Source organism: Corvus hawaiiensis, chromosome 1 (assembly GCF_020740725.1).
Source record: "Corvus hawaiiensis isolate bCorHaw1 chromosome 1, bCorHaw1.pri.cur, whole genome shotgun sequence".
NCBI classification, from domain to species: Eukaryota; Metazoa; Chordata; class Aves; order Passeriformes; family Corvidae; genus Corvus; species Corvus hawaiiensis.
The window spans coordinates 6,728,430-6,756,192 of NC_063213.1; the positions used below are offsets into that span (position 1 = coordinate 6,728,430).

Consider the following 27,763-nt stretch of genomic DNA (forward strand, 5'->3'; position numbering starts at 1 on the left):
TTTATGGTGATGTGCCCATATAGCATATGAGCAGATATTCTCTGAGCCCAGCGCAGCATATTGTGCAACAGCATGGGAGAGGGGAAATTTTGGCCAGCAAAGTCAAAGCATATTCTTTCTTTTATCTGTTGGATGCTAAAGCAGTGCCTTTCATGTGCCATTTGATTTCACCGGCCAGACAAGGGGGGGCAGACAATTTCCACTGCGCTCCAATCCCCAGCTCTGGAGGTACTTATTAGAGTCTGAACATTCGCTATTTCAACCCACTGATAAGGGAGCCCATCCAACAAGCAAATTGGGCTGCCTTCCATCATGCTCTGTATCTTCCAAAATCTCCAAAGGGAACAGAGCGAACAAATATGTTGAGCGAGTGTGCTCAGTTTGTGGCAAACGGCAGAACAACCCCCCCAGGACATATGCACAGTCTATAGCCATCGCACCAATGCCGGGGATGAGGACCGGCGGATGCAGCTCATTAATTTTCTTCCACAGGCCTTCAGTAAGCACAGAGCTGGGGGCGGGGGATAGGAAACTGCCCCCTCATGGGAAACAAGCTTGCTCTGTAGTTCATGCTGGGGCCAAGGCATCTGGAGGAGCTATTTCTGGCATCTCCATGCACTCACAGTGTGACCAGGGCTGAGTCACACATCATTATCCCGTATGCAAATTAGATGTCAACAACTTTGCAGGTGATGTTTGTTGCAGCCTATTTTTTTTGTTTGAAGTGCTCAAGTGTACTAGTACATGGTATTCTGGGCTGACCTGGAGGATCTGTGGGCTGTAGCGCAGCCACCTGCACCCAAAGAAATAGCGTTTTGTGTTTTTACAAGTGATTGGTTCCACGTTGGTGTTTTTTCCTGGGGCAAACCCCACCTTCACTGAGACGTGAACCAAGGCAGGTCTTGCTCTGAAGGGCAGCAGCATCTGCAGCATTTGCTGGGGGACGGCAAACCCCTTCTTCCCCCTACAACATGCACTGTAGCCTTTGCCATCATATATGGCTTGAAAGAATCACAGAATATTCTGAGTTGGAAGGGACCCACAACGATCATCAAGTTCAACACCTGGACCTGTACAGGACATCCCCAAGAGTCACACTATGTGCCCAAGAGCTTTGTCCAAATGCTTTTTGAACTCTGTCAGGCTGGTGCTGTGCACGTTCCTGGGGGCCCTGTTCCAGTGCCCAGCCACCCTTTGGGTGAAGAACCTCTGCCTAATATCCAACCTAAATTTTCTAATATCTAAGCTAAGAAGCTTTTAAGCTGACGAAATCCATCATGTCAGGCCCTGTAGCAGGGGCCCTGGTAGATGTGGGTGAAGGAGCGTTCTCAGAAGCAGGAGGGCGACTGCGGGACCTGTGCACGTCAGTGGTGTGGAATAAGGAGTGAAACGTGCTGGCTTTGGCTGGGGTTATTTTCTTCACAGTGTCTAGTGGCTGGTTGGGATTTGTGCTGGGCACAGGGTTCATAATACAGAGATGTTAATTTTGGGGAACGGGAGTTCAGTTTGGAATGGGCAGCCCAGGCAGGTGGTGGAGTCACCATGGAAGTATTTAAGGAAAGACTGGATGTAGTCTGGTCGTGCTGCGTCGTAGGCTGGACTCGAGGACGTCCAAGCTCTTTTCCAACCTAATTGACTCAGCGGTTCCGAATTCATCACCCAGCCCCAAGCACGGCTCTCTGCCACAGACACAGCTCCGCACCCGCGGGAGGGCCCTGACCCGACATGGCGGCCCGGGCGCGGGCGGCGGCGCAGGCGCGGGGGGCGGCGCTGGCGGCGGCCGCTGCGGGCCCGCCCGCATGGAGCCCGTGCCGGGGGAGCCGGTGGCCGCCCGGATGGTGGCGTAGGGCCCGCACTGCCGGCCCCGCAGCATGGCGAGCTGCCTGCCGCCCTGCGTGATCGACGGCGGCACCGGGTGAGTGCGGGCAGGGGGGACCGGCTGCCGGTCCCCGTGCTGGGGACGGGGGGGTGTCTCCGCGCCGCGCCCCTCCGCCGCCTCCCGCTGCCGGCGAGCGCTCCTCGCACGGGGCCGCGCTCCTGTCGTGTGTCCCGGTGCCTTCTCGGCTTGCCGAGGGCTTCCCTCCGCTCCGGCCTTCAGCGGGCTGGTGCCCATCCCTCTCGTCCTCCTTCTCCTCCTTTTGCCCTTCCATCCCGCCGGAGCGCGGAGCGGGGCAGGCGTGCTGTGTCCCCGCCGTGTGTGTTTCTGTGTGCCTTTTTCGCCTCTCGGGACCCGTTTTTGTTTGTGTCTTCTGGCTTTGAAGTATTGCATGATGCAAGTGCTAAAATTGGGGACGGCTGGTTTCAGACGGGGAGAGGAGCCAGGAGCCCGCACTGAGAGCGGTCCGGAGACAATACCTGGAAAGGTTCGCGGAGATGCCCGAGCAGGGCGCAGTCCTGGCGGTGCGGAGCTGTGCGTGAGCACAGAGCCCAGCGAGCACAGCTCTCTTGCCTCCGGGCCCCTCGCAGTGCGGGCTCCTGCTTCCTCTCCCCGTTTGAAACCAGCCGTCCCCAATTTTAGCATTTTCAGCTGAGGTGGGAGCGGGCTGCCTTACTCCAGTGATGCGCTTGGTCATTGGCTCATCCCTTCACCTTTCTCGGATCAGTGTGAGATTTATCCCATACTTGACCAAACCACAAGTTTTGTAACTCAAGTCTTGGAGGGCAGGAGTGACTCTGAATTGCAGAGGCTGTGTTTGGGAGGCGTTCCAGGAGCGGGACTGTCCTACCTCTCTCTGCTAGAGAAGACCCATTCAGCGTCCAGTCCTGCTGTGCCTTAGTGGGGGAGGTGTCAGAGGGAGCTGTAATGAAGGTAATACTGAATCTATGGTGTGCTTTTGCTAATTAATACCTTTCCTTTGGCCCAACAGTTACAGACAGCTCTGAGGAGAAGAAGTGAAGCACCGGTCCTTGAGTAACTATTCATGCAGTAGCTTTACTTGTCAGACTTGGTGGCACGGATTGCATTAATTTAGCCTTTCCTCTGCAGGGAATTTGCAACACTATTTTAATTTCTTTCATACTTGGAAGGTTATCTTTAAAATCTCCTGAACTAAACAATCTTTAAAAAACCAAACCCCAGACTAATCCAACCAAATCAAGAAACCCCAATCCTAGGTAACCACAGGAAGCACTTTCCAATATTGTGGTGCCACATTGCATTCTCCTGAAAAAGTGTGTCACATTTTGAAATACGTCTATATTAAACTGTAACAAAAGTGTTAGAAGTTTTTGCCTGTTTCTGCTTATACTTTAGCGTACCAGAAACCAGGTCTGTTTCCTCAGTGGGAATACTGGAGTTCACAGCTGGAGACTTTGGAAGTAGAATAGAGACGAGGTTCTACCTTATATATAATTCTGCTTGTTCTTTAGATACTTCTTGGTAGTTTCTCAGGTTTCTTCTGAAGATATTATAAGTATTTGTTCTCCACAGGTCTGTTGATATTACAGGACTGCTACTTGGTAGTTCTGGAGAGAAATGGGAGGTCTAGGTGGAGCCTTTAAAAAGGGTACAGTATAAACTATAAAATCCAGAAAATGCATTAAATGCCAAGTCTGCCTTTTGCAGAAGACCTCCTTGGCTTTCAGTTTGTGGAGTAATTCCAGTGTTACACTAGCAGTAGATATTGCTGGCCAACAGTTACACAAAATAAATAAGGATAGGAAATTGCTTTTTGTGTCCTTTCAAAGAAATAACAACTGAAGTAGAATTTCTAAAATCTGTTTAGTGCTTGCATGGGTAGACTAATGGGGTTTGTGGGGGGGGGGGAGGAGCATGCATCTTGTTTTGTTTCAGGAAGGGTTTGGATAGTCCCCAAATCATGCACGTTTGTTTTTCAATGCTTCCAAGTGACCTTAATTCATAGGAGACAGCATGATGTCTCTGCTGGTGGGACTTGTGCTTGACTTTGCTGTAGGGCACTCAAACATGGAAGACTTTTCAGCAAAGTGCCTACTGAATGTGAAATAAGTTATCTTGGAGAATTCAGGATGAAATGAGTCTGAACAAAAGCAGCCAGAAGAAGTAGCTTGAGTCATTGATGTGCAGTCTCTGGAATTTTCCTCTGTGTGGGCTGAAAACCTTCTTATTGTTGGAATGGATCTACTTTGGGTTACAAGCTTCAAACAGTTCATTCAAATTATTCATGAAAGGGCTTTCAGATGAAAAACTTGAGAGAGCATAGCAGAAAGCAAAAGGTATGTGCAGATGTGCACTGTGGGACATTGCGTATATAAAACACACTTTTCTACTTAAATCTCTGCTACTGCATGACGTGTTCTGTCCAGCCGCTAATTCATCTTTTTTTCATGTAAGTGATTTTAAGAAGTTTGTTAAAAGAATGGTTTTGTTGTTGTTTTGTGTATAAGGAAGCTGGCTTAATTTACCGTTATTTGCAACCACAGGCCTTAGTCCTGTAAAATGCCAGAATTCCTCCAAAAAAGTAAGAACAGATGTATAGAAAATGGGTGCAGACCTTCAGTGAGAAACATACTGCTTCAGGACAGGATAACATTCCTTTAGTCTATTAGATAGATGACTCGAATTTCCTTTGCCATAAACTGTTCACTCTTTATTCACATATGTTGCAGAAAGAGTTAATGATTTGCTATAATCTTTTTCCATTAGTATTGGCAAATGACTTGACGTAGTGCAGTTTTGATGCACTACATCTTGATTTTCTCTGCATGAGGTTCTCCTCGTGATCGGTTTACACATTGCTGTCACTCCTTTTGTGGAGAAGGGCATGCTATTTTTAGTTTCTTAGGCCTACCAAGTCTTTCTGTGTTGCTGTTTTAAGTAGCTTTAAACTTCATAACTAGTTTTATTAATTGGCATTTAGCTGTGGGACATCAGAACAGTAGTAGGTGGGTGAGCAAAACGAAGATATCTTAAAATACCTCTCTTCAATGTATTTGCAGACACTGAGGAGTGCTTCTGGTTTGGGTGTATTTTAATGAAGCCATTCCTTTTTAGTAAAGGAAAAGTACTTTGGCAAAGTCTTACAGATGAGTTTAGAGGTAAATACTTGATTTCTGGGAGAAGTGAGCTGGACTGGGTCTTAAAACTTGAAGGTTAAGGTGTTTTTTGATGATGTTGCTATTAAAGATAGTTGGAGCCTCAGAACATGCTGTTTCCCCTTTTCTTAGTATATTTCTGATGCCTGATGAGTTGCTTTAGCCAAGTATTACCTCTCCTGTCAACGTGTGGGACATGTAATTGCTGTTCTGTGTCTAACGAGCTTGAGTTAATTAACTGTTGTTTATAATCACAGGCTTCAGTCCTGTAAAGTGCTAGACTTCCTCAAGAAACCCAATGGCTCTGCTGTATTCTTTATTCTTACAGTGGCTGCTGGTGCTCTTGGGTAAATTGTGCAGACATAATAGATTCTTTTTCTATTTGATATTTTCTCCTTCATCCCTTCTTCATTCTCATCCCTTGATTTCAAAAGTGCTTTTCCAAACCTTCATGAAGAACTTGTGTTGCAAGTTCCTCAGACATATTTGTAGTAATGATAATAGTCTGCTATGGCAGCGTGGCATCACAGGTGTTCTGGCAGCAGTAGCCTGGTTATTCAGCCTCTTAGCTGTCAGGGAAAGTGTTCTATTTACAGAGGCTATTTGTTTGTTAACAGGACTTTCTCAAAGCATTCTGCTATTTTTAATCACATCATATCTATCTTTTCAGAGGGGTTTTTTTGTGTGAATGTAACACATTGTTTTAAAGATGTGGACCAAAAAACCAATAGAGAGTGATGAAATACTAAAATAGGTGCATTTGGGCTTTGGTCTTTTGCATACTTGTACAGAGAAAAATTGGATGTCTTGTGTTTTCAGATGGATAAAGCAACTGCCTGAGTTCGTGATTGGTTCTCATGCTTTGGGAAGAATTTTCCAAAACATCTCTCTTCTCTCTAAAGTGGTTAAGGGTGCAGCATCTGCTTCTAAGTGCAGTCCATTTGTATATCTTTGGAGTTATTTCTTGGTGTAAGGTTTCCATCTTTCCGTCTTGGTGGGACCTCAGAAGAGAACAGGGTTAGGATGACCAATCCTCATGCAAAAGCTGGTGAAACTGGCTTGTGTACGAATTCATCATCCTGGCAAAACAGTATGGAAGAGACTATTTCTATTTTTAGAAGTTGCTTGTTTCAGTAATGTGTAATTTCCAGAGATTTAAAAAAAATGAGTAGTCCTCCAAATCTCCTTGCATGAAATAGCCTTACTCTATTGGATCAGTTTTCTGCTAATTTTTAGTGCAGTATCCTATATTTTGGCCAGTTTCCAGTAGGTTCCTATCTCACTGGCAACAAATTGCTGCTTTTAATGAAATTAAGTTGGAATACTGATTATCTACACATTCCGCTACAGCTGTCTCTGTAATTTACAGATCACAAGATGTTGTATTACCATTAGTCTGCTAGGCTGTAACCCAGGAGAAAGAAAACTGTGTTTTAGATGCTTAAATATTCATTGGCGAAGGGACTGGAGACCAGGTAGCCTCTGTAACTGTTTAAGTCCAGAGCCTTTCCGGTCAGTGAATATTGAAATATCATGTAGGAGAGGGAGTGTTTTCTGTAGGAGGTCCTGGAAGTGGGTTACCCAAACACTTTAATGTACCCTTGAGAGGTGGAATGAGTTTGGGTCCTGCTGGGCAAAACAGAAATCTGGGACCAAGTCTGCCATGTCCTGAGGCTCCTGGATAGCAAAGAGCAGCACAACTGCATAATCTATCTTCCTTCTCTTTCTCAGTGGTCTTGGGAGAAATTTGAATTTTCCTTCCATTTGGTTTTATCAAAACACCTGAAATGTGACTACTTGTTCCAATATGTCTCTTGTTTGATCCTAAATAGATTTTTTTTTTTTAACAGGTTTTGTTTCACTGCTTCTTTGCTTCAGCATTGAACTGAGAATTTAGTTATTCTCATAGTCTTTCATGGATTAATGGCACGCAAAAGAAATCTTTCCATATGTTACCTTCTGTGAGATGAGTTCTTTGAAGAGAATTTTTTTCGTTATACTGAGAAATAAACTTACCCTGTAGTTTTTTCATTAGGTGAATTAACCCAGCTTAAAAATGAATCTGTAAAATACTGAGCTGTAGGGGTTTGGTAACTTTACAAGTTACTCTAGTAGGGAAATTTGATCCATTCTTGAGAGGGAAGGTAAAGCTCTTTCAGACTGGTAGCCCAGAATGACTTTTACAGAGTGTTTCTTTTTTTAATACTGTGAGTGGGTGTGAGTTTAGCATGTGTGTTGAGGGGGAAAAGATGGCAAACTGAACTCACCTCTTGGCCAGACTTTAGTTTAAGAAATGAGTTCTGGTTAGACTGCAGGAACCTTTTAATTTATCCATGCACACAGATATATAAAAATTGCATTAAAAAGTATATATATGTATTTGCATGCATGTGTATGTATACATTGTCTTTGGTTTTTTTCACTGAGGCTTGAAGGGCTCTTTTTATGAGGTTTCTGCCTAATTGTCATTTTTAAGTCTTGAAACTAGGTCTTTTAAACCAAAAAAGGTTTTCCTTGGTTTTTATTATGTTCTTAGTCAAGATTCATTTCAGAGAGAGAAATAAGAGGAAGTGTCCTGTACTGGTCTTAAATCCCAGTGGAACTCCTGTTGTTGCTTGTTAGGTCTTAACAATGTTCCCTATGTAGGCCTCATTCTAAAATGTGAAGAATCTATGCAATAATAATAATAAAAAGAATTTTTACTGGTAATGGCCTTCTTTACAATCAATCTAATTTAACATTCTGATTATGTTTTTCTGAGAGCCAAAGCAAGTGTGCATAAACACTTTGGATTAGACTGAAAGCATATGTCTATAATGATGATTAAAAACCCAACAAACCCTTGCCTCCAAAACACAGTCCTTGTCTTTTTAGCCTTGGGGGAAATGGCTTTTAAACTATTGTTTGAAGTCTATTGAAGCTATAGCTTTGAAGAGATGTTGAAAGTATAAATATTTAAGTTCCAAGGTCATTGATAATTCAATTTAGATTTAATTCCTTTATCTAAGAAAACTGGGATTCTTAATGAGTATTTTTATACCAAATACTCTGTAAAGAGGAACCTACTTTTCAAGCTGCTAATGAAGATGCAAACTCTCTGCTTTGGCCATGGCATAATATTGTTTGCAAATATTGAGAATAGGATGCAGACAAAGACTTTAAATTCAGTTTAGGACCTAGAGTAGGATTGATCTCATTTAAGAATGTCATGGCTTTAGGTTTTTCGTGTAAAAGTGATGTGAACAATGCTGATTCCCTCAAGTCATGCTGCTGTTGTACTTCTGTTTCAAGCTAATGGCAATATTCAAGAATGACATCAGTCTCGGCAAGTATTCAATCAATTTAGTTGGGTTGGGTTTTTTTACACTGTTTCTGAAGTGGGTTTTGTTGTTGTTGTGGGGTTTTTTCTTTTTTTTTTTTTTTTCCCCCCCTAGGAGAGAGAGCTGTTTTTCACAGTCAGGGATGTTAATTGTTTCTAGTTGCTAAAGACCTGGAGTAGCTTGCAGCCACTAACACCGTGTAGAAATTTTTAGGCTTTATGTGGAAACTCCTTTACGTTTTTTCTTCCCCCTTCGTTTTTGCTCTTGATCCTTTACTTGTTAAAATAGATATTATATGTATATTGAAAGAAATGATCAATGCTTTGTACCATCTGCTGTCTGTTTGTAATGCATTTCATCAGTGCAGGCTTGCTTTGGTGTAGTATTTGTCTTTTATCACACACTATTACCTGTGAGGAGATGAGTGGTTTGTTCAAGGCCTGAAAAGGAATTGTATCACGACTGTAACATGGGTTCTCAGCTGTGGTTTGTACTTGTGACACGGTACTATTTTTTTTTTTTCCTGTATTTGAGGATATTAAAGAAATATGTAAAGTCTTAAGGCCCTCTTTGGTCATGGTAACTGAAGAGTAAAATCTGCATGGCCCTGTTTTTACCAAAGGGGGGAATGTGACCTGCTTATCCTTTGTCATAGCTGGTCAACAAGATGGAAGAAGTTAGAGCTGAGTTTTCAGATTTGATAGTTCAAAATAACACTAGCAAAATTTGTAAGCTGAAGTTGTCTGAAAAATAAATTAACACCTAAAATATTTACCACTTCTGAGTTTTCTTCTCAGCAGGATGATACTTGAAAGCATAACCCAGAAAATGTGGACATGGCATGTGATACATGTTTCATCTTCACTTTAAGAAGTAGAGAGAATTGAAAGTATTTTTTTTCTTCATGTTTTTGCATCTAAGTGCATCTAATGACCTCGTGCTCATTTTTTTTTTTCCCCTAGGTATACGAAGCTTGGCTATGCAGGAAATACAGAACCTCAGTTTATTATCCCATCATGTGAGTTGATTTTTCTGTCCCTCCAAACTGTAATATACACTGCTGTCACTGAGCACTTCCAGGATTAAATGATGTGCTTCCAGCTCCCAACTCAGCTGTCGTAGTCCCTTGTCCATCTAGGAAGTGATATTCATCGTGTTAGCATCCTTGGCTAGAGTGTAGCTAAACAGAGCTCCTTGTTTGCAGTTAGCTTGGACTGTTGCTCATTAAACCAGCTCTTGGTTGCTATGACAAAGATGAAGAGAACTCCAGTCCAATTTCCTTTTTATCTCCATTATTTTTCTGCCCAGACTCTTGAGTAGACAGAATGCAATTTACCTCCTGTCTACCTGACACCATGGTTACAGCCTGGATAATCTGGGGAAGGCTTCCAATCAAATTAAGTACTAAAGTGCAGGTGGTGTCTGCCTTATTTACATTGTCTGGGACTGTAGACAGTGTAATATTCAAAAAAGTTGTTCCTATTAGAAAATGTTCCTTTTGAGTGTATATTTACCAATTAAAATGTTCTTGCACATTTACCATGCTTTTGTTGAACAGATTTACTCTTTAATTTTTTTTGTGTGTTAAACTTGTTTAAAATGTTACACTTTTCTGGTGTTCTTGATTTTAATTGACATCTTAATAGTTTCTCTGAAATGCTATATATATTTAGAAATAGTAGCACTGACTATGTATTTATATCTATAATGGCATGTTACATCCATTTATGTTAAACACTGCTTTTTACTTTTTGTAAACTTTGCCAATTAACTACTTATTAATGCATCTAGACTACCTTGTAGCTACTCAGGGTAGAAAGCATAAAGATAAGGAAATTATAAAGGTAATTGGTGGCTGAAGAAGTGAGGAGGACACGTGTTCTTCACCAGCTGTAGCTGCAGTACAGTCTCACTATTTTTAAGGATTGTAAAATTCCAAACCTAAACTACTGGTAAAGATTTAAATGTCTTATGTTAAAGAAGTGGGATAGTAGGGATTTCTTGTGAATTTTCTGTAAATCCTGTTTTATACAGCTGTAAACCTGTTGGGGTGTAGATGTTTTTCCAAAAGAATCGTTTGCCTGTGAGTCATTTTTTGGTGCTAGTAGTATTTGTGGATGATGCATGCCTACTCTGCATTTTCTGCTGTATGTTATTTAGATCCTGATTATGACATATTTAAAAAAAACTATATAAATAAGGTTACATTTTAGCAGTACTTCATTCCATTTTTATTTTTAGCTTGCCCCAGATTTGATTTTTGCTGTCTCATCTTCTTGCCTACAGCAGCCATCATCTAATAATTTTAGTGGTAGTTGCAGGCTGCTAATGGGAAGCATAAGTGTCTCCAAAGATTTCTCTGTAGCACTGCAAATTGATTTCTCCCCTCCCTCTTTCCGTTTTCTCACCAACCAGGATAATGACTCCAGTACTTATTTTTGAATACACAGTTTATTTTCTTCTTCTCCTGTGCTCTTCCCCTTTATTCTAGAGTTAAAACTCAGTAAATTGTGTTGCTTACTGGAATGCTGCACTCTGCTGAAGTCTGTAACAGAAGGCATTTTCAGTATTTTCTGTGAATTACTATTTGCATTAATGAGGGATGGGTGACCAGAATCCTGCAGGATAGAGTAAGAATGAACTCGGCTATATTGTCTTGTCAGTAGATCCCTTACATGATTTGTACTTTTTATATCCCAGTTTTTATTTCTGGAAGAAAATCCTTAAGTAAAAAATTTTCATCACTTGGCATTTAGCTGTTTAAATTTTTTTGGTTTTATTTGTTTTTTGGGTTTATTTTAAGGTATTGCAATCCGAGAGTCAGCCAAAGTGGGGGACCAGGCTCAGAGGAGAGTAATGAAAGGTGTTGATGATCTGGACTTTTTCATAGGAGATGAAGCCATAGATAAACCTACCTATGCTACAAAGGTGAGCAATCAGGAGACTTAGATAGCTTTTCCCAAGTCTCACATTTTCATGATAAAATGTTCTAGGACTTTTGGATAGCCCTTCAAAACACGTTTGCTTTTTTTATAAAGTATTTTTATTGATTTTTAAAAACTGCATGATTTGGTTCATGGCTTTACCCTTTTTTAGATATCTGTTTTACTAGTGCTGTCTTGTGTGGTTGGTGTTTGTGTAAATATTCATTGATATAGTGCAGCTGTTCAGTTTTCAAAATTCTGAGCTATTAAAATAGTGATATACACTGAATATTTAAATTCTTGCTAAAAGTGTACCCTTTTAACATATGAACTGGGAAATGTGTTGGATACTTTTGCTTCAGGGAATGTCACAATTGTTTTGTGAAGGGCTGTCTTCAGTGCTGCTGTTCTGTGAATCATATTTTCCATACCCTAGTAAAGGACTTCCTGTACTTACAAAGCGTTACTGGCTTATGAACTATGTGGAAAAAATAATATTTTATACATCCTTCTGTGTTACTTAAATGTCAGCTGTGTTCTTAGTATTGAACTAAAGGTAAACATCATCCCTGCCAGAAATTTTTGTTGAAAAATATATAGCCCATATGGGCTTTATTTCTTTTTATAATATGGAAAGGCATACTGAAGCCAAGTACAATTCTCAACTTCATAAATGATAAAATTTATACAAAAAGACCTTAAAACACAGTTCTGCAACAGACTTACAGGAATAGTCTGGATTCTGGCTGCTAGTCCTGCAAGGTAGAATTTGGCTTGGAAGTATGTGGGAGCAGGAGCTAACTTTGAATTGTGCCTCTAAATTAAAGTCAGGATGGAGGGTTTGATAAGATACATGTGAGATGAGGTGTTGGACTGTTCCTGGGTTTATTTGTCCTTGCATGATCCAGTGTTGACAAGTTTTCCTGTTGCAGTGGCCTATCCGACATGGTATTGTTGAAGACTGGGATCTCATGGAGAGGTTCATGGAGCAGGTCATTTTTAAGTACCTTCGAGCTGAGCCTGAGGATCACTATTTTTTAATGGTGAGTTAATGAGATCTGGTAAGGAAAGTTTTTAAGAGGAAAACCAAATGCTATTCCAAGCACAAGTAGCTCTGCTGGAGGATTTTTCTCTGTATGTCTTATTTCAGCTGTGAGAGGGTTTGGGGTGGGAGGAGAAAACTAATCTTCAAAGCTGCATTATAACTACATTCTGTTAATTTTATGATGCAGGCTACTGCAGGTCAGCTGCTGCTTTTGAAAAGCTTCAAACACTGTCTAAATTCTGTTTGAAATTTTCTATTTTGAGTGCACTGAGGACTTTAAAAGTTTGATTACCATACCAAGCTAATCAAGGCAGGATCCTATTGAGGTGCTTTTCCAAAACTCTTTGTTTTTGCAGACAGAGCCTCCACTGAACACACCAGAAAACAGAGAATATCTTGCAGAAATCATGTTTGAATCATTTAATATCCCAGGACTTTACATTGCTGTGCAGGTGAACAAAGTGAATGTGTTCTTCTAAAGTACAATATAACTGCAGTGTTTTGGCCTTTTGTAGGCATGTGTCTAAAATGTTTGAAACAGTATTTTTTGAGAACGTAAATTAGCACACTCTGCCTGCTTCTAAATATAAACTCTGTGTGCTGTAGGCAGTGTTGGCCTTAGCTGCCTCCTGGACGTCACGGCAGGTCGGGGAGCGGACTCTGACTGGAATTGTCATCGATAGTGGTGATGGAGTGACCCACGTAATCCCCGTGGTGAGTAGTAGGATGCACTTTGAAATCAGCAGTGGTTTGTACAAGGACATGGTTTGTTTATGACAGATTGAAATAAGAGGTGTCAAATGAAACCTTATTTTACAATTTTTTGTGGTGTTTGGGACTTCTTTCCTTGAAAAAGTATGTATTTCGTTATGTGAACTTTATTATATAATAATTTAGCTTGCAGACTACAGGAAGGTCACAGTAAAGAACCATCAAACCATCTTTTAAAAGGCTATTTCTGTGTAAAACCCTACTTTCTATTGCTGTGATGCCTCAATTCTCTTTAGTATCAATAATTTTCATGGGTTTATGTCTCCTGCATGCCACCAGTGTCTGACAAGAAACGTCCTAACTTTTTTTACATCCTGTATTTTGGTTGTTTAATATATCTGGTAATGTGTGCTTTTTATATGATGTATTATATATTGTTGTTTCCACTCTGCTTGTGTGGAAACAACTATAAACTTGTATAAATACCTGTTCAGGTACATGGTTGATCTCATCAGTTTAATTATGTGAGGATGTTAAAAATACAGAGCTATCTGTATATATATATACATATATATATATATATCTGTATATGTATATATATATATATATATATATATCTGTGCATACTGACATCTGTTGATGTAGTTTTGTGTGGTTTTGAACCATACAGTGTCCTTGAATGATCAGGTATTTTGGAAATGAAGATTTGATTCCCTTTAACTTCATCTTGCATTGGTGTTAGCCTGGTCTTCTCAGTATTTTTATTGCATGGGCAGTGCTGTGAACAAACAGCATTTACTGTGTGAAACTCTGAAAAGTGTAAAAAAAGGAAGGGGTGAAATAATGTGGCTCAGCAATACCAGTGTTTTGAGTAAATGCATCCTAAAAAAATTCGGCAAGTAGTTTTTTTAATTTTTGTTCTGCTTATTGTTAGATACTACTTAATTTATTTTTTCGTGTCTGAGAAACTTAATTTTATATGTTTTTCTACTCATTTTTCACTCTCAAAGAGAACACAGGTAGTCTGTTTATTATGTTTGCTTTTCTGATGATGCCTTAAAGGAATCATCTTATCTGACTAATCCGTACAAGACCATTTATCACTTGTGTATCTATTGGATAGTCCTTACCTGTTTCTATGTGGTAATCAAGGTCTTTAAATAAAAATGATCCCCACTTTGCAGTAGGGGTGCACATTTTTAGAGTGATTTTACAGTTTAAAGATTTTACTTTTAATAGAAAATCAGAGTATTATAAAAATGAATGTTAGTTATTGATACACAGTAAGTTTTCCCCTTAAATATGTTTTTTCCTCTCCTCCTACATAGGCAGAAGGCTATGTAATTGGAAGTTGCATCAAACATATTCCTATTGCAGGTAGAGATATTACTTACTTTATTCAACAGCTTCTAAGGGAAAGGGAGGTAGGAATTCCTCCTGAACAATCTCTGGAGACAGCAAAAGCCATAAAGGTACACCCTCCTTTATCTCTTAATACATATATAATAAATCTCCGTGAGCTAATTTTTTGGCTCTAGCAAGTTGCCAGTGGCTCTCTTAAAAAAGCAAATGTAGGCAGTGTATTATAATTACACCAGCTTCTGGTGGTTTATCCAATCAAGTGTGGGGTAAGAGGAAGAGGAAGAAAATATTCATGCTAGACTGTTTGGAGTATGTTCTGCAGATGAAATCAGCATTTAAACTTAGGAGTTGTTTAAAATTTGCTTTGTAATAGAATTTTTAAAAAGTAGAGTGATTGTGTGGGTCTGATCTTGCAGTGAAAGCTTTCCCTTGAACTTCTTTATTGTCCCAGACCTGCTGTTGGTGATGTTTTCATTTTGGGAGAGGCAAATGTAGCTGAGTCAGCATGTGCAGCCCTTTGGAAGCAAATGGGGCTCGTGCTTTGTCTTGTGGGGTTGAGGCTTCAGTAGTCATGTCGGTGAGAAAGTCCCTCGAGTAGCTCCATCTGTAAAAATGCCCACAGTTTCGTTTTTTGATTGTGTTGCACTTTAATTCACCAGTGTACTAATTATTTCAGCTCTTTTTAATCCATGGTGTTTCTTAACAGGAGAAATACTGTTACATTTGCCCCGACATAGTGAAGGAATTTGCCAAGTACGACGGAGACTCTCGCAAGTGGATCAAACAGTACACGGGCATCAACGCCATCAACAAAACCAAGTTTGTTATCGATGTGGGTTACGAGAGGTTCCTCGGACCCGAAATCTTCTTTCATCCCGAGGTAAGAACAGGGAATAGCTGTGCTAAGTTGTGCCATTCCCGGTGCCTGGGCGCCATCCCGTGGCAGTGAGGGGCCAGTGAGTCTCCTGAACAAGGTGCGCTCACAGGTGACTTCAGCACAGCAGAGAAGTGTTTTTCTGATGTCCAGGCTGATGTTTAAAACATCTTGTTCTGTTCCTTTAAAGGCACTCTGAACTTGAGAAGAAGTTGTTTGAATTCACAGTTTTTATGTAGTATTTTCCTCTTTCTTTCAGTGTCAGTTTAAACAAGTCTTCCTTTATACTTTGCTGCCAATCCCTTTGGGCACTACTCAGCATTGCGTTGATGATATTTTAAATATTGGATGCAGACTTTTGATACTGAATCAGTTTATAATGCATGGATGATAAATTTATTCTTGAAGGAAGTCCATTGAAATCTCTGTTGGTGTGGTCATAAGTAGGATGTACAATTTTGGGAAAGATTACTGTACCTCATCTGTCTGATTTTTGGTAGTTCAGTTTGAGTGAGTTTCAGGATATTGTGGAGAGGAAGGAGTCAGGTTTTAATACAGTCCTCTCCATTCCTGCACACTTGGTTGAATTGATGCAGGCACTCATAGTCTGTAATACTGTTAAAAACTTCTATTAAAATCTACATTAACACTGGTGAGGTTTCCCTTTTCCTACCCTCCTCCTATTTAAGAATATTAAAAAACTTCTCTCTGTCACCTTTTGTCTAAATTCCTGCTTTAATCTTCTGTGGTCAGTTTGTAGCCATCTGATCTCTTGCCAATATTTAATCTCTGGGTTAAATAGTTTTTCTTCCCTGCTGTTTACCCATGTGATTTAACAGAGAAGCATTGAATCCCATGTCAGACATCATTTTAAGAGCTCCTCTTTCCATAAGTCTCTGAAAAGACTGTTGGGAACAGGATGAAGGACCAATTTCCATGTATTTCATTTCTTGATAGTTTCTTTACTCTGTATTGAAAAAAAACACCTGAACCTGAACTGACTTCCTAGACAAGAAAAACATAGTAGATGATGTGTACAGCATCCAAAGAGAATTTCTTGTTGTGTTTCATTAACTCCTCACTTGAAAGGGTATCAGCTTAGCTAAGTAAAAGCTGCCTTCAGTAAAGCTGTCTTGTAATGTTTTCCTATTTTCAGTTTACAGAATTTGTTCTGAAGTCTTTAATACTCCTGAAGTTAGGTCTTGGGGTTTTTGGTTATCCAGATTATTTCTCCACTTTTTAAATTAGATATTTTATTTGCCATTCTCTAACCATATTGTATTGGCTAGTAGACTGCAATTTTACATTCAGTTCTCTTGCTCCTGTTCTGGGATGATGTTATACCCTGCCTCTCACTTCTACTTATTTCTTTTTCCCTGCTGTTTTATCAATATCTTTGTGGAGAGCTCAGGAGTTCTCAGGCTGTAGCTCATTCAGATGAAAACTCTGTGTGCAGCAGCACAGCTGCTTGCTTCTCTTTTGGTTTATGTGGCTTCATGGTTTTGCTTCTTGCATGATTAATTCTTACTGTGGAGGTTAGCTTGAATTCTTGGGGAGTGCCCCCATCATCCTTAGGGCTTCTGAGCTCCAAGCCAACTTCCTTTGCTAATTTTCTCTCGGTTCAGTGTATGCTTGTTATGTTTGACTGTTGTTATTTGTTCGTCCAGGTAGATACCTCATCTTGCTTTGAATGTAAATCCCATGTACTTCTACTCCTTTGGAAAAGCTTATAATATATCCAGAATAATATATTATTATATACTGGTAATTAATTTAACTTTTCAGAGTTTAATCTCTGAAAGGAAAAAAATGTGGGCTATTATCAGTTCTTTTCTTTAAAGTAAGTTTTAAGTGGAAAAATGCCACTAAAATGTTTTCTAGCATTAGCAACTCTTGACTCTCTAGTATTCATAAATGCAGAAATTCACATTAGCACTCTATTGATGGTTGCATTGTCATTGGTGGGGGCTTTCACTCAAAACTGTAGACTGTTTATGCTTTTTTGAACATTAGATACTTCCTGGGCTTGGGGAAAAAAAAAATCTAACTTTTTGGTGGGAATTTTAACTGGAGTATTTTAGAAGCATTAATTTTTTTTTTTTTTTACAGGGAAACATTCTGATTTGCACACTGATATTTTTTATCTCACTTGAAAGGAAAGGCAGGACTACAGTGCATAGTAATAGTATGTTTAATATTGCAGGAGAGCTCAAACTCATGTCACAGGCAATAAAAGGCCCATAGTGCATAAACTGTAAACAGTGAATTTCTGACCAAGGAAGAGAATCTGAGTTTCTCAGCAGAAAAAGAAATTCTCGTTTCCTTTGTAGAGAAGTGATTGTTTTAATGTAGAATAAGTGGTGAGCAAGACTTGAAACTCCCACTTGTCCCCTATTATAAAATCTCTCCACAGTCTTATTTCTGCCTTTTTTTTCCCCTCTGTTCTTTGGATGAAAAATCTAATGCCTGTTCTGTTTCATTTTAGTTTGCTAACCCTGATTTCATGGAATCCATTTCGGATGTAGTTGATGAAGTTATACAGAACTGTCCCATTGATGTCCGGCGTCCATTATATAAGGTATGGCCTTTCTCTGGCAAGATTCATGTTATTTATTTAAAGACTAAATACCAGCATCATGATCAGAAACCTGTACATGGATACCACATCCTCCATGATGAGAAATGTGAACTTTGTAGAGAAATTAAATGAAGTGCCACTTCTGAATGCCGCTAAATATTTGCTGGTTTTTAGTTTTGAAAGAAAATTATCTGTAAAGGCTTGATACATATATAAGTATTGTCCCTGAGGAACTGAGGCACAGGGATGTTATTTGTATCTGACATTTGTAATGTGAATTCTTGTGCATTGACGACTTTGGTTTGCCCATTTTAAGGGTTATACTGTGATCTTACCCCTCTCACTCCCCTCCTTCCCCTGCTTTATTAAGTAGGGATTTCAAATTGGTTTTTTTCATAGCCTTGTCTTTTACCTGCCCATTGTCTGCAGTTTTAGTCGGTGTTGAATCACTTATAATGTACATGAAAACTGAAAATATTTCGGGAGACAACAGTTAGGCCACCTTAAACCTTCCTAGGCTGTAGTCCAGAGTACTTGCAGTCCCTGATTTTTAAGGAGTGAAAAGTAAGGTACTGACATGCATAGTCCATGTCAAGCTCTGTATTGGCAGCACATCCCATGGTTCCCAGTTTTCTGCTTGAGCAGGAGCAGTACCATTTTCGAAGTAACAGCATAAAGCAATAGCACACAGAGATTTGCCTGCTCATGTAAAAGGTGGTAGCGTTCCTCACCTGTTAGAATGAGCATTAACTTCCACCTAAGTCATGTCTCAGGGTAATTTGTAACTACTAAAATTTTGCAGTCCCTTCTCTTTGCCTGGTAAACACTAAACACTCTCTGTAATCTAGAACAAGATGTAGCACTCCAGAGCAGATCTGTGGAGCAGGATAAAAGGGATAGTTAAACTACTTCACAGGCTCATTTGTGACTGTAGATGTCTTCAGTGGCTTCAAGCTTAGCTAGCAGAAGGCTTTAGAAGCCCCTTAATGTGTGGTTGTGTTTAGGGTCTGCTTTTTACCTGAAAGACCAAAGCTTCCTCACAGCAACAGCTTCTTTGCTTGATAGGGTAGGGCTTGGTACTGACTTAGAAAGTGGTATTTAAAATTTGAGGTTGTTACTTTTGCCTCATCATAATCAGCAGACAAATAACTTTCCCTTGGCTTGGCACTGATTGAGACTTTGTTTTTCCTTTTTCTGTTTATCATTATACTTGGTTAATTAAAATAATGTTTCACAATTGCCTGTTGAGTGTACTGAGAAATAGCAGCAGCTATTAGTGGTGATAGTTGCTATCTTCTTTAAGCAAGGTCACTTCAAAGGGACAAGCATCTCTTGTTCTCATTGTTTAAAACAGTGTATGGATGCAGAAATACTCCACTCGTACTTTCTCTCTGAGGTTTATCAGTTTCAGCACTTGCCCATGGTGCTGAGTGGTGGCCAGCCAAGCCCCTGTGCTTTGGAGCTGAGTTTCCATCAAATGTATTTGGATTCTTCCTTAGTGTTCCTGCAGAAAATACCCAAGTACCTAATATCCTTCTTGCAGACTTTATGTGGTATGCAGCCTTTGAATCATTGTTCCACAACCCATCTTTTGATGTCCTATGGTATTTCTGAGTTTTATTGGCAGTATCTCTGTTTCCTAATCTCATCAACATCTCTCTCACAAGGCCAGTTATCTTACCTCGTGTTTGGGCCAGCAGAACCTAGATAAGACTTCTGTAGCCAGATCTGTGACTCTTAAGGGGAGGAAGGCATCTAAGATTCATAAATGCTCATTGGTCAAAAGGAATGACAAAAGTCAGAGGCTCTGAAAGTTTTATTAATAAATTACACACTTGGCATGGAAATTGGTCTGTTAGTTTCTGACCTACTATATAAGCACACAGCAGCAGGTTTTGGGTAAATGGGTTGATGCCTTGAGAGGCCTCCTAGAAACAGAGACTAGACAGGAGTAAGGGAATAAGGCAGGTATTTATTTGAAAGGCCTTCAAAGGTACCCCCTGAGGGCCAGAGGCCATTGCCAAGATGGACCCTGGGATGGATGACAGGTCACGAGTTCTTCACACTTTTATAGGTTTGGTTCATTTGCATATCAGGGTTAATTCTCCAATTAAAGCTTCAGTTTAATGATGTAATTTCCCTCAGCTTGCCCCCTTTAGAGGCTCTTTGGTTTATACTTTTTGGGCCTAGGACGGTCAGGGTGTCCTTGAAGAGCAGGCCCAGAGAAGCTTTGTTATGTCTACCTATCATGAGAGAGCAGGCTACAAGAAACTAAAGAGTTACACACTAAGCAGTACAGAATTTGAAAAATATAGAAGTTAAAACCTAAGGCATCAGGGTGTAGAGTGAAAAGGAAAAGAGGAATTAAAGAGAGAAAGCAAAAGGGAGCACCAGTCCTGGTTTCAGCATCAATCCAGCTGCATCAGTCTGTCCAATGACGTATCCAGGGTCTTGGGGGCACCCCCAAGGCTTGGGGTGGAGGTACCTTTTTATGGACAGGTTTCTCTGCCCCAAATAGGTTTCTTGCTTTCCATGTAAATTAGTTACCATGTGCAGTCTTTTCTTTCAAGCCTTTCTGAAAATGGGTTGGAGAGCTTTAGGGCGCTTCGGTGGTAGTAATTCCACCCTATAGTCCATGCCCACTTCCTCCCTCTCGTTCCTTGTACTGCGTTGTGGTTCTTTCTCATGGACAAATGCCCTTTATCTGCCTTGCCCCTCTTCTCCAGCCAAATCCTTTTCTTCCTCACAGTGTGTTAATAGCATTAGTCCCTGTTGTTACCAGCAGTTCTTGTCTGTTATTACCAACAGACCTTGGTTGGCTGCGCAGCCATCTGATTATTGGTGTTTGAGACATACACAGGAGCCCCTTACTTTCTGGGAATTGGGAGCTCAAAAGGATCTCAGTTTCGACTGCTGTTCACAGGATCAGTAGAGAGTGGGCTTTAATTATGGTAGTTTTCAATCCTGGCCACAATTTGAGTTGGTAAGTTTCTTTGAAAGTTCAATAACAGAAGTATTATTTCACTTGAGTTGTTATTCAGGCAAGGAAAGTAAGTTTGCAAGGCTGTTTGTTAAAAAACAGGTTCTCACTAAACACCTGGGAACAGACAGTGTTTCTCTTAAGCTCAAGAAGGACTTAGTCCAAGTGCAGTTTGTCAGGGTTGAGGCCTAATGAGCTTTCTCAGATCCCAGTGGGGGCTGGGGTGGGGGGGAGGTGCACCCCCAAAAATCCATCCCACAGCTGAAGTCAACTTCTGTGTGGTTCCACAAGATCCCATAACCTGCGGCCATTCAATACCAAGCATGTTTAGGTATTCATGATTCAGATCATGCTGAATCAAATGACAACATCCTTAACCTTTCAAGCCAACTTCTCAAGTTGAAAACACTGCATGAGGTGGGGACTGTAGGATGCTGGCCAGTGTGGTGTTATATTGTTGATGAATTATGCAGGTTTTCCATGGAAATGCAGGTGCACGGAGAGAGGGTTTTGACAATATTGGCTCTTTTCCTTAGAGAGGGTGACTTTTTAGCTGGGTGTGCAGCTGTTGTGGATTCTCTCAAAATGAGAACTTAGTGAAATAGTTGAGCCCATTGGTGCAATTAAGACTTGGACTGCACTTGTGTCAGTGTTCACTCAGCAGGTTAAACTGCCCAACTCACAAGAGCCCATCCTCAAAGACTGGAGAGGTCCAGGAGGTTAACAGGGTGGTAAAAACCCCCTGTTATCACTTCTGACTTCAGTTGCTGATAAATAGAAACACTTGGTGTGAGAGCAGCTCCAGCTGCACAGTGTGGTGGGTAGATGGCACTGTTCGACTGGCTTTGCTGATCTGTGCTCCAGCACCACAGAAATTCTCTGTTACTGACCCAGAGCAGAGTGGGGAGGCTCTGGGGGTTTGGGAAGGGTGGAGAGGCTACCAGTCCATGGGATCTGCTGGCACCATGACAGGACATGGGAAAGGAATGGCATTCCTGCTGCATTCTTGTGGTGGTCAAGTGGAAGCCCCAGGTGCTTAACTCTGTCAGTGCAGCACAGGAGCACTGAGGAGAAGCCCTGCTTATTCCTATCACAGCTGTAAATAAATTTATAAGATTACTCCTCCTAGTTGGTTTAACAATGGCTCAGTGCATCTGTAAGGTTTTCTGGTTTCTTTTGAAATTGAGGCATATTTCTGCAGAATGGCACAACCATAAGTCATGCTGAAATCTCTTGCTATTACTTGAAACGTGAAATGAATGTTAAAAATCATGATTTTAAGGAAAAAGAAATGGTTTCTTTATCATTAGAAGTAAATGTATTTGAAAAGTAGTGTTTCTCACAATAAATTCACTTCTTTGTATTATATTTGTTGTTTGGTATGAACAGTATTTATTCTTAGACTTTCCATACCATGTTGGCAAATAGTGCCCTGTTTTAACCAAATTAACAGAAACATGCAGGTTAATTGATTCACTTGCTAAGGAAGTGCTTGGCTTCAGCTTGCGAACCTTCCTGGTTTTGCCCATAATAATTTTTATTAACAGTCATATATTGATCTAATTACATGTGTCGGGTGGTCTGGTTGTGTCATGTTAACTTTTAATTCAGGCTGTCAGTTGGAAAGAAGGGAAAATGGGATGTGTTGTTCTTACTTGCCAGAAAAGCAGGGGATGCTTTTCAGCTTGGTGCTGCAAAGTCTGATGTGTCCAGCTGAGAGTGTGCTCACACCACAGTGCAGTGTGAAGATGCACAAACCAATTCAGCACCTTGTGTTTGGTAGTGCTGAGTTCTTCAGGAGCTAGTTTCACTCTTCGGGATTTTATGTGAGCTTGATTTAGTCAGAGATTTCTGTTGCACGAGCTGGGTTGCTTTGTAGGGTAATTTCATGTCTCTGCAGCATTACATTGTACAGGCATAATACCAGAAATGGTACGAGGAGAAACTCAGTACCACAGAGTTCGCAAGAGAAGCAAAAGGTGCTGATGAGAAGGGGGAAATCTCTTGCCACCTGTCTGAGATGATCTCGATGACCTTAGAGGTCTTTTCCACCCTTAATGATTCTGTGATTGGCATCCACTCTCCTGGTCTACTTCCAGAAACAGGCCACTTTCATTTATTTGCTTGTTGCAGTGAACTTTTTCAGGTGTGTGGAAGGGCTTCATCCCTCTCTGTTAAGGGAACACATTATTTCAAAACAAATGTGCAGCCAGTTAGCTATAAAAGTGAAAACCAGCTGGAGGTTCTTTCCATCAGTAGGTATGATAATTGGTGTTAGCTGAGAAACATGGGGGCTGCTCGGAGCTGTTAAACCAGCTGAAGTGTGTTTGAGCAGAGTAAGATCAGAAGGAGTCTTCTTTAAAGGAATCAGCTGGAAGCAGATACTTAAAGCCTAACTTCTTTGATGTCTTTTTCTGGGAGGTCAGAGGATTCCCTGACAGGCTGAAAACCCAAACATTTCTAGTAAGCTTTCTCCACAGTCATATTTAGCATGCTTCATTTTTATGGTTTTTGTTAAGTAGTTACTGGAATTATTCAGATTTATTCTAGCGAATACATTTGAGAGGTGAGGTGGGTGGTGCTCCCTTGGTTGTTTTTTGGGGTTCGTTTTTGTTTTTTTTAATGTGCCCATCTTTTCTCACTGTTACTGTATCCTTTGTAAGTGGTGGGTGTGGTATTTGAGGGCTGGGGAATGAATGTGGATTCTGCTTTCATTTTAAGTGAGGAGTACCTGGCTTCTGACCTTGCAGAAGTCTGACTTGCTGAGTTCAGAACTTATGGAAGGCTGTATATCAAAAGTCTTGACTAAAGAGTTAGCATGGATTTGGTCTGGCACTGACAAGAAGTCCAGGGAGCAGGGGGAACTGTAACTGTATAATTAACCATCTTCTAAAGGCAGTTGGTGTTGCCTAGTTACTTACATCCAGAATTTTGCTTAGCCTGGCTGGTCCAGATATGTGATAATGAGGTGACTCATCTGTTCAACATTTGTGCCTTGGTGCTTCTGTTCTCCTTGGGCAGTGTTATTGTTGAACTGATTTCAGTGTGTAGAAGTACTTGAATAATCATAATTTGAAGAAGATGTAACTTGTTATCCTCTAACTCTGGAATGGTAACTGAGTGGAAGGATCCTCCCAATGATACTGCTAACTCTGTACTTGTATGAATTGGTCTTGCATGTATTTGAAAAATTATTCCGGGGATTATTTTGGAATCTATTTTTAGTGGTAGCGTTGTCCACTTTATGGAGTATGCTTGAAGTTTAATTTGCTTTGAATAGAATTATTGCTTTCACATTCTTTGCCAGCTTCATTATCTCCAGGCAATATTTTCTGATGGCATCTTTTTAATTGCTATTTCATCACTCAGGTTGGTTGTTGTCTTTTTTTGCCCATTAGCAATTTCCTTTTCCCAAGTGGAGTGCATGACCACTTTGATGCAGGGGAAGAGATGTTCTTATGTATGGGGGGAGTAGGGGGAATCCTCCCTCCTGCTTTAACTTTAGGACCAGCTGTGATTTCTGGCTCCTTTCCTCTTCTCTGTCCTCTTTTCCTTTTGGAAATGTTTCAGTAATGTTATGGGGACTTGTGCTTTTTTCTTTAAAGCACACCTGCCTTGTTATGCATTCTTTTATACTGTAGATAATCTGAAGCTGTGAAGAAATGAGTTTTTTCTACTGTAATGGTTTTTATGATGTGCAGGGATTTTTTTTCTCATGAATAAACAAACAGCTTTCTCCTCCCTTTCCGAGGTACAAACAAGACTTCCCTGGTTATCTGTTGCTTAAAATCCAAGTACTTCTGCACCCTGCAAATGTGAACACTTATTATGCATGTCTTTGACTCTTCAGATCCATGTGCAGGCTGAGAACAGTGGGTCAGGGATTCTTTCTTCATGTGCACAGTCTTGGTCTGCAATGTCAAAAAATGTTACTGAGAGAGAATCCTTAGACCTGTGTGTGATGAACTCCTGATCCAAGTTCCTTGTAGACATGTGTCAGAGGCATGTGAGTGGTTTTAGAAAGTGCTAATTGGCACTTGGGGTTGTAGTTGCAGCACTGTGCAGAGGCACATGTGCAATTTAGTCATATGGAGTTCTTTTTTCTGATCATGAGTTGCATTTTTGCAGTGTTAACTTCTAGAGATCCTGTCTGATGTTATGCTTTAGGGGTCCTGTTCTGAATCCCCTGCCTTTGAAATGGCTTCTGCATTAGTCTGTGATGCTGCAAGGTTATCAGAATTAGGGATGCGAAGTCCTAAAATGCCTGTTTAGAATCCCAAGTACAAGTCCAGCTAAGAAGCGTTTGATTCTGCTTGGAAAAGTAAGTAGTACCAGACAAGCAAGGGAAGAGGTATCATACCTTCCTCTGTTCTGCAGTTCTCTGTGAAGGTGTGGTGTCTTTTTGAAGAACTCTGGAAATTAAAAAAAAAAAAAGATTCAGGTAATTTTGTAGCTATGTAATATGATGAGACTTGAGCCTTTTTATTGTCAAGGCTAAAACTGCATGCTGTGAACATTCTCAGGGAAACTTCTTGAAGTAGTGTCTTCTGCTGCTCTGCACTTGTAGGGTAATAGTTCATGGTTCTAATGGAATCCTCTTTTGTAATAACCCATTCTACATAAATGTATTTAAAGGAGAAAAGTAGGGGAGCCATGAACCTCCTATGAATTGGGGGATGCTTAAGGTGTTCTGCCCTCCTTGTCAGCTTCTCAATGATGCTGAGATCCAAATAGTCACCTCTGCAGTGTTGGCTGGTGGGAAACTTGGTTGAAGACAGATTTACAGAATGTGTCTTTAATTTCTGCACAGAATGTGGTCCTCTCAGGAGGGTCCACAATGTTCAGGGACTTTGGACGACGACTGCAAAGGGATTTGAAGAGAGTGGTGGATGCAAGATTGCGGCTTAGTGAGGAACTCAGCGGTGGTCGGATAAAAGTAAGCAAGCATTTCAAGTGTGTTAATTACATGACTAGTGACAGAAACTTAAGTTCAAAGTTTTCACCTCACTAGTGAAAACACATTGTAAAGTCAGTAGGATATGTTTATGTGTTGTTAAATGCGCTGGTAGCCTTGCAGTGTATGACATCTCTTTATAGGAATCTTAAAATTACTGTAAGCAGTTCTGGTTTTCCTTCTAGGAGATGTGTGAGCAGTAGGCAAGAGAGATTTGTGTCCTTCATCACAGTTACCATGAAGAGTTCTGTGACTTGGTCTCCTAGGGGGAACATATCTGAATAATAAGTGTGATAGTGATGTGAATGGAGGGTTGAAGGTGTCTGGTTCTGACCACGTTAAGTTTGAAAAACCAGCTAAATACAAACTTTTTTCCTTAGCCCAAACCAGTGGAAGTTCAAGTGATAACACATCACATGCAGCGTTATGCAGTTTGGTTTGGAGGTTCCATGCTGGCTTCAACAGTAAGTCTTTATCAAAGTTGTTCTTAATTTTTATTGCATTTTGAGTTCTGGGTGTATTTGATCTGACTGCTAAGTTTTAAACTTTTTCATTGTGACAGCCTAAACTATGTCACATTCTGGAATCCTTACCCAAGTTTTATCTCAGTAAAATTTGGACAGGGCAAATGGGAGCTTGAGTAAGGATATCATGAGTTGACATAATTCTGATGTATTTTTTTATATGATAGTTGCAATATAGTGCCTTTATTCCTGAAGTCAGCACTAGAGATCAGTTAGGACTTCAGGAACATAAAATCCAAATCAATGGTCTTAAATGCAAGACAGAAGCAAATACAGGAAAATGGGAGCAACTGCTGTCTGCCAAGTGGGAGTTCTTACTGCTGTGTTTACAAGCAGTCTTATGACCAGACAAACTTCTCTTGATTAGTTGTATTCATATCCTAATTTCTCATTTTATTATATTTCAAAATGTAATACTATGTCATAAAGCTGCAATCTACAGAAATGCTAAGATGTTACATATTTGTTGGTTTTTTCTACTTATGTTCTTATGCTTTTGGGGGGATTTGTTTTATATTTTTATAGCCAGAGTTTTTCCAAGTGTGTCACACCAAGAAGGACTATGAAGAGTATGGCCCTAGTATTTGTCGTCACAATCCCGTTTTTGGAGTCATGTCATAATGTTCACCCAATGGAAGTAAGATCTCTGATAGATACTGTGCTGTTGAAGAAACTCATGCAGTGCAGAGGAAAGCAGCAGATACTGTAAATACTGAAGCAAGATGTGGTTAACTCTGAGGCATTTGGATCACCATGGTGCACTAAAGCACAGCTTACAGCCCCAAGTCATTTCAGTATGAGCCATTTCTCTGCTGACTACTCAGAGCCTTTCCTTCTTTCTTCCTAAATGTGAGGTAATTGAAAATAGGTAAGTCTCGGTTTAGGGGGTTGTGCAAATACTACTGAAACTGAATCTAGAAGAATAAGGCAGTGTTTTACTGCTTGTGGAAAGATTTAAACCTTTCCCACTTGTGCCCTGAGTTTGCAATCAAACCTTTAGCAATGGAGCACTAAATACCACATTGCCTTTAGGAGAGTTGGAATGGATACGGGTACCTACCCAAATGGAATAGATTGCAGGATTGGGACAGTACTTTGTAAATGTAGGTTTTCATACCATTTTGTATTTTATGATATTGCTAGGGTGAATTGATGCCTAGTTCTAAGCACGAACAGCTATCAATGTCATGGAGTGGTGTTATGCAGTTCCAGGTGTGAGGCATGTATTGGAGTTGTGCCCCCCCCCCAATATTTTTGGGGGGAAAATAATAAGCCATTTATGATAGAAACTGATCTGTTCATGTTTGGATGATACAAAGTGATTTACAGTATTGTACGAAATTTATTATAGACACTGTTACTTTGTTTTGAATTTTCTGAAACTGTTTTTTAGGAGATAATGTTTTGTTTTGCTGTTGGTGAGTGATGGATGACACATGGGCCTTGCACCAGTGAAATAAAAGCTGTTAACATCTTTA

The 27,763-nt window shown here is 40.4% G+C and overlaps 1 protein-coding gene across 1 annotated transcript; it reads left to right on the plus strand.

The window, feature by feature from the left end:
* Nucleotides 1-1,773: 1,773 nt before the first annotated feature.
* Nucleotides 1,774-27,763, plus strand: ACTR3B (actin related protein 3B). The gene is made up of 12 exons (XM_048323668.1): nt 1,774-1,915; nt 9,296-9,351; nt 11,137-11,261; nt 12,190-12,300; nt 12,659-12,754; nt 12,909-13,016; nt 14,342-14,485; nt 15,082-15,255; nt 17,735-17,827; nt 25,618-25,743; nt 26,142-26,225; nt 26,811-27,763. The coding sequence occupies exons 1-12, from the start codon at nt 1,872-1,874 to the stop codon at nt 26,904-26,906; spliced, it is 1,257 nt and encodes a 418-aa protein (XP_048179625.1). The 5' UTR covers nt 1,774-1,871; the 3' UTR covers nt 26,907-27,763.

What these genes read in the sequence shown, in the direction of transcription:
- ACTR3B (XM_048323668.1), top strand. Translation starts at nt 1,872, where the DNA reads ATGGCGAGCTGCCTGCCGCCCTGCGTGATCGACGGCGGCACCGG. An exon ending in AAATCTTCTTTCATCCCGAG is followed by an intron (nt 15,256 to 17,734) that starts GTAAGAACAGGG and finishes GTTTCATTTTAG; the next exon opens with TTTGCTAACCCTGATTTCAT. An exon ending in TCAGCGGTGGTCGGATAAAA is followed by an intron (nt 25,744 to 26,141) that starts GTAAGCAAGCAT and finishes TTTTTTCCTTAG; the next exon opens with CCCAAACCAGTGGAAGTTCA.